At 40.6% G+C, this 11,147-nt stretch overlaps 1 protein-coding gene across 2 annotated transcripts in view; it reads left to right on the forward strand.

The window, feature by feature from the left end:
• man2a1 (mannosidase, alpha, class 2A, member 1) overlaps positions 1 to 11,147 on the forward strand; it is a 245,178-nt gene that overhangs the window by 205,233 nt on the left and 28,798 nt on the right. Inside the window, exons 19-20 of one of the 2 annotated variants that reach the window (XM_043710422.1) lie at positions 4,598 to 4,731; positions 7,726 to 7,926. In XM_043710422.1, coding sequence (XP_043566357.1) covers positions 4,598 to 4,731; positions 7,726 to 7,926 — 335 coding nt within the window. The remainder of the gene's footprint in view (positions 1 to 4,597; positions 4,732 to 7,725; positions 7,927 to 11,147) is intronic. The other variant, XM_043710431.1, reaches the window with a different exon arrangement.

An 11,147-nucleotide genomic window follows, 5' to 3' on the forward strand; every position in this document is an offset into this window, starting at 1 on the left:
CCAATTGTCCAAATATCTGAAGCCCTCCCTCCTACACCATCCTTGCAGCCACATGTTCAACTCACTCTCTCCCTATTCCTTGCCTCACTGTCACGTGGCACCGGCAACAACCCAGAGATGGCGACTCTGTCCGTCCTAGCTTTTAGCTTCCAGCCTAACTCCCTGAGCTCCTGAATGACCTCCCCACCCCTCTTCCTACCTATGTCGTTGGTGCCAACGTGCACCACGACTTCTGGCTGCACAACCTCCCCCTTAAGGATTCTGAAGACACGGTCCGAGACGTCTCGGACCCTGGCACCCGGGAGGCAACAAACCATCCGAGAGTCTCGCCCATGTCCACAGAACCGCCTGTCTGTCCCTTTAACTAAAGAGTCTCCTATAACTAGCGCTCTCCTCCTCTCCCCCTTTCCCTTTTGAGCCTCAGAGCCGGACCTCGTGCCAGAGAACCGGTCACTGCAGCTTACTCCTGCTAGGCCGTCCCCCCCAACAGTATCCAAAGCGGTATACTTATTGTTGATGGGAACGACCATAGGGGATCCCAGCACTGCCTGCTTCCTCCCCTTCCCACCTCTAACTGTTACCCAGCTACCTCTGTTCTCTGGCGTAACTATGTCCCTGTAGCTTCTATCTATCACCCTCTCAGCCTCTCGAATAATCCTCAGTTCATCCAACTCCAGTTCCAGTTCCCTAACTCGTTCTGTGAGGAGCAGGATCTGACTGCAATTCCTGCGAATGAAGTCAGCAGGAGTATCGGTGGTCACCCCTACCTCAAACATCCTGCAGGAGATGTGAGGAAAATGTTTTTCACTTGCAAAGTGGTGAGAATTGAGAACTCAATGCTTGTAAAGGTGGTAGAGGCATGAACCTTTATAACATATAAGAAGTATTTAGATGTGTACTTGTGATGCCAAGTCATACAAGGGTATTGGCCAAGTGCTGGAAAATAGGATTAGAATGCTTAGGTGGTTGTTTTTGACTGACATAGACTTGATAGGCTAAAGGACCTTTTTCTGTGCTGCAGACCTCTGAATTTATGACTAGACCTGGTTATTTCATATGTTGACCATGACATTCTCTTACTACATTGAGAATAGCCAATATATAGGTATCTATGTGCATCCTTGCATGTGTCTGTTGGAATAGGGTTTCTATTCTTTAAAGGAAGAGGGAGGTGTTGTATCATTGCATAGAGACCAGACCAGACAAGCATCATACCTTTAAGACAGATGAAATTATTTGTAATGTTGCAGTATAAAGCTACCCCTCCTCACCTTCATTGTCAGGCGTAACAGTAGGAGCAACACTAAAGGTAGTAATCATCATCACCTGATTGCAATTACTTTATCTTTTTTCTGTGTAGTCAGTAAGCACAGAACCCAGTAAAACTGTAAATTAGTAAATTGAAATTTGTATTTGTATTTATTATGGTAGTGCAAGGAGTTACATACTTGACCCTGGCAGTAGGAAGACAGTATGCCATCCTGGAATTTCACAGCTAAACTAGTGTGAAGTTCAAGCTTCAAGATGTCTGTGTCAATAAGAACCAAGTCTTTGTGGTTAATAAGGGCTAACATGTAAGGAATACTCATACCATATCATGCTGCCAGTGGTGTTTTACCCAAAAACTGCATCAGTTGCTTAGAAATGGTGAACCTGGGCCACACAGAGACAGGGGAGTTAGTCAGTGTAACTGCGCACGTTAAAATGTAGGGGCATATCAAACTCTTTCACGAGACATCTTACAAGACTGCTGGGAATTGAATTTAGGGAACTAATGTTTTTACTCAGAAATGAATGTTATTATGAGGTTAATTTGCAGTTTATTTTTAATGTGTTGGAGAGACACGAGCCGAACAAGAAGCACTGTGAACACACAGAAAATCACTGGAAGGAAATCAGTTGTCACTATGCCAGCTTTAGTAAGAAACCTTGCTGTGGAGACAGTGGTGAATCTTCACTGGGATTTTGATGTTTGTGAGATTATTGCTATGATATAAGGAATACTGAGAGTTTGAATTTATAATGAAATCTTTCCAATTGTCTTGTTTACAATACAGGTCAGTTTCTTGCATTTTGTCAGTGCGATTTGGCTGTAATGTGATTGGTGAATTGAGGAATGATTTTTTAAAATGCAAATCCTATTGGCTATTATGCGATTCAATCCCCAGTTACCTTAAGTCCACTCTGAGTGTTTACTTCAAGTCAAGCAAAAGAGGTCGGATGACTGGGCAAATCTTGTCTGACCTTACTGTTGATGTTTTTTGAGGATGTTTTTAGAAATTATTGTAGGAGTAAAGATTTGGATTTCAAGATTCTCCTCATTCTGGACAATGCTCCAAGCCAGCCTCCCACCATTGGTGAGCTTTCTGAAAACATCAAAATGCTATTTCTACCTTCAAACAACAGTCTCTTTCATTCAACCCACTGACTAGCAATAATAGCTTTTAAAGCTTATTATTTAAGGCGTATATTCGGGAAGCTGATTGCAGCTGCTTAGGGGGATACTGAGGACAGTGTTCTTCAATATTGGAAGAGTTTTAACATTAAGAATGCTATTGCTATCATTGTCTAGGCCTGAGGTGATGTCAGTAAGCACTGCTTGCATGCAGTTTGATGGAAGCTTCTACCAAATGTTCTTCATGATTTTAAAGGCATTGAACTGTCGGAGGAGCTTCCAGCAATGAAAGAACATTGTGTCACTCTTGCAAAGCAAGTTGGATTTGAAGAAGTGGAAACTGATCTACAGCAACTTTTTGCTACGTGGGAAGTTAAAACTCTAGGTGAAGATGAAGTAGTCCAGGATGCAGCATCACGAAAACTTTCCACTTCTATCCTAGGGGTAGTTGAGAAGCAGTTGCGGCTTTTGGAAAGCAATGACTACAATACAGAGTGCAGCAGGATAGCAGTTCATGGCATAAAGTTTTATCTGGCACCTTATGAGCAGCTTCTTCATGAAAGGAGAAGGATGGCAAAGCAGCAGAAACTAGATGTCTATTTTAAGCCAACCCCCAAGGAACAGTCTGAGGACAATCCCGCGGCCATCCACTTCTGGACTAAATATTTTCTTTTGTTGTAACCCTGTACCCAGAACTACACCTGAAATTAATGATGATGCTACTGATAACCCTCAACCCCTGTCTTATTACAGTACTTTAATTCAGCAAACTCGAAACCACTTAAAATGTTAAATTTATTGTATTATTTCATGAAAATATATGATTTTAACATTTACTTAGACTGTACTATCGTTTGTGTTAGATTAACTACTATTTTTACTGATATTTTTGGTGGTTCGCCCCAACCCTGTTTTCCTCATAGGCCCTATTATTTCTATTGTGTGATTTCCTATAACACAAGGTCACATATGACTGCAACTACTGCATTATATCAGAACAGGCTGTAATATAGTTCATGATTTCATTATTGAATAAATGATTTTCAGTTTATATTAAAATATACTAGAAGACTATTGTGAATGCAGTAACTGGCCTCCACAGTTTAAGTAACAGAAAATAAGTTATTTGCTGAACTATGGATTTGAAACTTGCAAGGCTTAAATGAACTGCTGGAGTGCAAGAAATAGCAACTATTAAGTTTTTTATTTAAAAAAGTGAATGATAGGGCCAATGTAGAACAGACATTTGTAAGATGTGCACAAATATTTTTTGTCATGTCCTGAAAGATCCCTGTACCAACTTCTGAACATGGATCTGGTGCTGAATTAGGAATTCAATATTTCATGGGTGCAAACAGAAGGAAATGTGTGATGGACCATTTTTCACTCATTTAGGTGAAGTTACCACAAATGGATGGTGCACTTTACTTCATTGGACGTGGCCAATGTAATGTTGAAATAATTTATTTAGAATTCTGGGACATTTTGCATAGCATTGTTCAGTGAATAAAACAAAATGCAATTTTACGAACAAAACTGCTTGGCTGCTAGGTTTTGACACCACAGGGGAGATGTTTTGCTGTAGTGTTTCTGTGGAGGAATAAACTATCTATTTGATGGATTGGAGAATGAACCTCAAGTATGGTAGACGTGGGTGCTGGAATGTGAGATTCAGTTTATTGATGGATTCCTAATTGGGAGAACTGTTTCAAACTATTCCTAGATTGCCAGGCGCCGGCAGTTAGAATGTAATGGAAACTTGCATACTGGCCTCTGGTCCAGGGCCTATTGGTTGCAACTTTATCAAACAGGAAAGCCATCTTCTATGATATGTTTGTCTGTTCAACATATCATTTTTGTGGTTGGGGAGAATAGAGTCGGGATTGAGGTTGACTCAGCATGTTTTCATTCAGACAGATGTAAATATTGTGAATGTATAGTGCTATCTGCATTGTAGCTATTACTTCAATAATCCACTTGGAAAAATTTGCAGAGTTAATGATTAAAGAATTCAGTATACACAGTTCATTAAATTCCATCTTTTATGCCAACTTTCACATTTTATTTAACACAATTTGAGCAAAGTAATTAATATGTTTTAGCCTCTTGATGTCCAAAGAGTTATTAAATACATTAGTTTTATTAGAATCCATGATAAGATTACAACTAATGGTAAATTAAAACATGCAATTTACTTAACAGGTCAGCTGGAGGTTATATTGGATCGCAGACTAATGCAAGATGATAACCGTGGTCTTGGCCAAGGACTCAAGGACAATAAAATCACAGCCAATTTGTTCAGAGTTTTGTTGGAGAAACGAATTGGAGTAGATGTGGTAAGACTAATTATGCAATGCCAGTATTTATTTTCTAAGTAAGACAAGCTCAGAACTAAATATTGTCAGAAAGATCTTTTTATTTAAAAGCAGTTAGAAATAAGAGAATCAGATACTGCAACTTGCGTTTAAATTGTCAAATTTCATGATTGTTATGGTTGTGCATCTTATAATGATGGGTAAAGTACAGGAGGGATTGAAGCAGAAACCAATTCAGCAAGCCAACATAGAAATTGAGTTGGAAAAAAATAGTAGTTGTACATGTTCAAAGCTGCGAGGACCACTTGGAAGAGAATAAGTGATCGTGCAATCTCTTTCACTTCACAAAGAATATTATTCATTATTTCGAATCATACCTTTTAATACTGAGGGGAGTCAGAAGTTTGCTTGAAAGAATTCAGACAGTAAATTGAGAGAGAGGTAGGCATAGATTTCTATCTATTTTTAGGTCTCTGAGAAGGCTGGAATTTATTGTCCAGTCCCCAATTTGCCCTTGAAACGATGGTAGTGAGCCACTTTTTTTCAACCCCTGTAACCCATGTGCTTCAGATAATGGTAAGGAGGGCACAAAAGAACAATAATGTAGTCCCCAAGTTGGAATGGTGTGTACCTTGGAGTATTATTTGCCGTTGGTCACATTCCATTGCACCTGCTGTCCTGTTGAGCTTCAGCAAGGAAAGAAATCAGCACAGTTTAAAAATAAAGGCTGTCCACTTTCAGGTGAAACTGTGAAGGAATTATTTTCCCTTAGAAGTTTGTGAATGTTTGGAACTCTCTTCCTCAGAGAATGGTGGAGCTGAAGTCATTGAATACTTTCAAGGCAGAGATAGATATATTCTTGGCTAACAAAAGAGTCAGTGATTAGCAAGAATAGACAGGGATGTCTACTCAGGCATGTATGGAGTTGAGACCACAATTCGATCAGAGTGATACATGGAAATGATCAGAGAGAGTTTCATACAATTAACATAGTGGAGTAGCAAGACCACATGAGGTGTCAAGGTGAATGAGGTGGCAATGAATGTGGATAGGGAGTTTAGGCAAAAAGAGATTAAAGCAAGATAAAATGGCTTTGAACTGTAGAGAGAAAGCATAATGAATTGTGATGGAGTTTTGAATCATTGAGGATAAGCAATCATTTGGTGCAGAGCTAAAGAATAAAAGAAGCGAAGATATTATTTTGAAAATACTATTATGCTATTTGGTTATTTATGGCAGAAGATGAAGATTTGAAATGTGAGATGAGAGGAATGAAACATAATAAAAAGTGTAAACAAAAAAGTTCCATTCACCTCACATTTTCCCGCATTAAACTCCATTTGCCAGCTCTCAGCCCAGCTCTGTAGCTTATCTATGTCTCTCTGTGACCTACAACATTCTTCATCACTAACCAAAATTCTACCGGCCTTAGTGTCATCCGCAAATTTACTAACTCATCCTTCTACGCACTCATCCAGGTCATTTATATAAATAACAAACAACAGCGGACCAAAACAGATCCTTGCAGGACCCCACTGGTAACTGAACTCAAAGATGAATATTTGCCATGAACCACCACCCTCTGTCATCTTTCTGCTAGCCAATTTCTGATTCCAAACCACTAAATCACCCTCAATCCCATGCCTCCGTATTTGCTGTTAAGTCTTTCATCTTTTAGAATGGGTAGCAGGTTTCAGTTCATTAATATGTAAACCTCAGAACTTCTTTTAAGTCACATTTTGAGATAACTTAAGATTTTATTAAAAACAGCTCAGACAATGCCTAAAAGGTGTGAGGTTAGAGTCTGTCTGTATCCCAATCTTGAGTCAGACTGGTTCTATTTCCAAAGTGGAGTTTACAAAATAGTTACATGGATTGATTGTCTGCATTGACTGTGAGCATTGTTTGAGCAAAATAGAATGTATCAGCAAATGTAATCCTGCAAATACAAATTCACCCCATAGACTTATATGTATGTGTGCATGCATGAGATAGAGGGTGCACATGAGAGTGTGTGTTTGCATGTGCAAGCTTGGCAAAGTGTGTGTGAGAGTGTGATGGAGTATAAGCCTATGAGAGGGCGGGTGAGAGTCTGGGGTCTACATGTGTGTGTGCGAGAGAGAGTGTCTATATGAGAGAAGGTCTGTGTGAATGTGTGAGTATGTAAGAGTGTGTGTGTATGTGTGCTTGTGTGTGTGTGAGGCAGTGTATAGTGTAGCGGGGTCACCTGTAGTGTGACGTGAACCCAGAGTCCCAGTTGAGGTCATACTCATAGGTTTCGAACTTGGCTATCAGCCTTTGCTTGGCCACTTTACATTGTTGCCTATCCTGAGGTCGTATGTCCCTGACCACTGGAGTATCCCTGACTGGGAGGGAATGCCCCTGTCTGGTGATTGTTGTGCGGTGTCCATTCATCCATTGTCATAGTGTCTCAGGCCGTCAATCCGTGTAATATTTTGTAAATTCCACTTCCGAAGTAGATCCAGTCTGACTCGAGATTGGGATACAAACAGACTCTAACCTCACATCTTCAATGCATTGTCTAGGCTGAAATATCACTCTTGTATAAAACCTTAAGTTAGCTCGAGAATTTGACTTAAAAGAAATTCAGGGATTTACATATTAATGAACCAAAGCCTGCAATCCATTCGAAAAGATGAAAGACTTAACAACAATCTAGGTTTGTTCAATATATCATTTCAGTTAAATGACACTGTAATCTTTTGCTATAAATTCTGTGTCTCATGGTCCTGGTCCATAACTACCTGATGAAGGAACAGTGTTCCAAAAGCTAGTGCTCCCAAATAAACCTGTTGAACATTAACCTGGTGTTGTGTGATTTTTAACTTTGTCCACCCCAGTCCAATATCGGCTCCTCCACATCATGGCTACCTTCAAATTCCAAGTAAATGTTCCATGCATATATGTAAGTACAGTGATATTCCTTTTCTTGTTGAGATTGTGGCTCATATATGGTGTTCATTTTTTCATATGATGCATTTATTTTCTTTTAAGCATGATGAAAGTAATAAGGCAGTGAATTATCGTTCATTGTTGAGCCACAAAGTATGTTCCTACTTGAATCATCCAATATTTCCAATGGTTGTGAATCTGAATGTTGATGGAGTTCCTCCACTACTGAAACTATACAGTCCTCTTACATTATCCATGCCATGTGATATGAGCATACTTAACCTAAGAACTGTAGAAGGAAAGGTAAGCCTAATATTTTTTGTATTCTTAATATGATAATATTTGAATGATAAATCATATTATATTTTTTGTTTTCTCGAGTGCATCCATAGAAATTGCAGCAACAACAAGACTTGTGCCACATAGGATATTTCTAATAGGAAAATGTGAACGTCAAAGAGACGTACAGCATGGAATCAGACCTTCCGGTCCAACCCGTCCATGCCGACCAGATATCCCAACCCAATCTAGTCCCAACTGCCAGCACCCGGCTCATATCCCTCCAAACTCTTCCTATTCATATACACATCCAAATGCCTCTAAAATGTTGCAATTGTACCAGCCTCCACCACATCCTCTGGTAGTTCATTCCATACACGTACTACCCTCTGTGTGTAAAAGTTGCCCCTTAGGTCTCTTTTATATCTTTCCCCTCTCACCCTAAACCTATGCCCTCTAGTTCTGGACTCCTTGACCCCAGGGAAAAGACTTTGCCTATTTATCCTATCCATGCCCCTCATAATTTTGTAAACCTCTATAAGGTCACCCCTCAGCCTCCGTCGCTCCAGGAAAAACAGCCCCAGCTTGTTCAGCCTCTCCCTGTAGCTCAGATCCTCCAACCCTGAAAACATCCTTGTAAATCTTTTCTGAACCCTTTCAAGTTTCACAACATCTTTCCGATATGTGTTGCTTGATAATACAACACTTTATTGTTGCTGAAAAGAATTATAGTCTGAACCCTGAGAAATTATCTCAAGTTGGAGAAGAAGCACTTAGTTGTTGGTATTACTGAAATGGGTCAAAACATGAATATTGCTAAAACATTGTCAAAGCTTTTGATATTGCTGTCATCAGGACAAACAGAAAATTGCAAATTTCAATTGATATTGGTTGGCAAGTCAACTTTAAACATTGTCATGGAGAAAGCAGTGGGAAATTATGGGGTCCCCAAACTTCTGGGAAATTCAGAAAATATGCAAGGTTTGAACATATTTCTTTTCTTTGCAAAGAACAGGTCGCTGTATCTGAATGTATGTCACTTCTAGCAAGCATAAATGAACCACATAATGGTCTAGGCTGATTTTTAAAATGATTGTGAGTTGTGCTTTAAGTACACTTAGGATTGTCCAATCACAGAATTATATCTAACAGTAGATGTTTTGGATTTTGCAAGCATGGGTTTGTTGAGTACTGTCTGTACTCTGCCTATTACAAAGAACTGAAAGAATATGTGTTTCATTCAAGCAGCCAATTATTGGGATGTGTGGCCTATGTACCTAATGTTACAATAGCACCAAAATTCATATGCAGTATTATTCAATTGTCTGGTAGGCTGGTCAAGATGGTGGCAGAGTAGGTCACTCCAACAGGAGCTTCTTTCCCCCCTTCTGTTTATTTCCTTTCTTTCTTTCCCTCCTTTTCCCCCACTTGGTAGAATAGGCTGGAGGCTTGGAGTGGAGTGGGCTGGTGGCCCGAGCGGAGTGGGGACAGCTAGCAGGCTGGAGGCCTGAGTGATGGGACAGGCTTAAGGCCCGAGCGATGCAAGATGGCCAGCAGACTGGACACTCGAGCGGGGATGGCTATCAGGCTGGAGGCCCAAGTAGATTAGGCCAGTTATTGGGTTGGAAACCAATACAGGTGGTCAGCGGCTTACAAGTCCAGGCAGACCATGTGTGGAAGCCCTGTGCACTGATCTACTTTTTAACTTCACACCCTTTTTCTAACTTATATAGTGAACAACTGGAAGTAATTTAATTTTTTCCTTTTTTTCCCTATTTTTCTGTATTTTGTATCTAAGATCTATACCTAGATGCTTTATATTTAAGATGGTGCCAAATGGGGCGACATTGTAAACTTCTGTACTTGAATAAAGGATATTCTAATTCTAGGCAGAATGTCTGAAAAGTTCAGCAGGTCTGTCAGTATCTGCAAGGAATAATCAAAGTTAGCATTTCGGGTCAAGTGACCCTTCCTCAGACTGATGGTATCTAGGAAAATGTCAGTTTGGATGAGGAAGATAGGGTGAGGGAATTGAATTGAATTGAATTTATTGTCATGTGTACTGAGGCACAGTGAAAAGCTTTGTCTTGCAAGCAAGACAGGCAGATCGCATAGTTAAAAAGCATAGAAAAGTAAATAAGAGGTAAACAGCAGCAAAAACATAGATACAGGCGAATGTTAAGAGTTTGAGAGTCCATTCAGTATACTAACAACGGTAGGGTAGAAACAGTTTCAAAACCAGCTGGTGCGTGTTCAGGCTTCTGTACCTTCCCCCTGATGTTAGAAGTTATAGAAAAGCATTGCCAGGGTGGGATGGATCTTTGATAATGCTGGCAGCCTTTCCTTGACAGCGAGCCTGGTGGATGGATTCTATAGATGGGAGGTCGGCCTTTGTGATTGTCAGGGCCGAGTTCACCACTCTGTAACCGTCTCCACTCTTGAATGCTGCAGTTGCCATACTAGGTAGTGATACATCCAGACAGAATGCTCTGAATGGTGCACCTATAAAAGTTGGCAAGGGTATTCGCTGTCATGCCAAATTTCCTCAGTTGCCTGAGGAAGAAGAGACGTTGTTGGGCCTTTGTAACCAGTGCGCCCACATAAAGATTCCAAGAAAGCTTGTTGTGAATGACCACTCTCAGGAGCTTGACAGTGTCCACTCATTCCATCTCTGTGCTATTAATGTGTAGGGGGGCATGAGTAACATCCCGCCGAAAGTCAATAATGCATGCCTTGGTTTTGCCGGCATTTAGAGCTAGGTTGTTCTCAGTGCACCATTTTTCCAGGTCATAGAGTCATAGAGATGTATAGCATGGAAACAGACCCTTCGGTCCAACCCATCCATGCCGACCAGATATCCCAACCCAGTCTAGTTCCAACTGCCAGCACCCGGCCCATATCCCTCCAAACCCTTCCTATTCATATACCCATCCAAATGTCTCTTAAACGTTGCAATTGTACCAGCCTCCACCACATCCTCTGGCAGCTCATTCCATACACGTACCACCCTCTGTGTGTAAAAGTTGCCCTTTAGGTCTCTTTTATATTTTTCCCCTCTCACCCTAAACCTATGCCCTCTAGGTCTGGACTCCTTGACCCCAGGGAAAAGACTTTGCCTATTTATCCTATCCATGCCCCTCATTATTTTGTAAACCTCTATAAGGTCACACCTCAGCCTCCGACACTCCAGGAAAAACAGCCCCAGCCTGTTCAGCCTCTCCCTGTAGCTCAAATCCTCCAACCCT

Source organism: Chiloscyllium plagiosum, chromosome 2, assembly GCF_004010195.1.
Source record: "Chiloscyllium plagiosum isolate BGI_BamShark_2017 chromosome 2, ASM401019v2, whole genome shotgun sequence".
Classification (NCBI taxonomy): Eukaryota; Metazoa; Chordata; class Chondrichthyes; order Orectolobiformes; family Hemiscylliidae; genus Chiloscyllium; species Chiloscyllium plagiosum.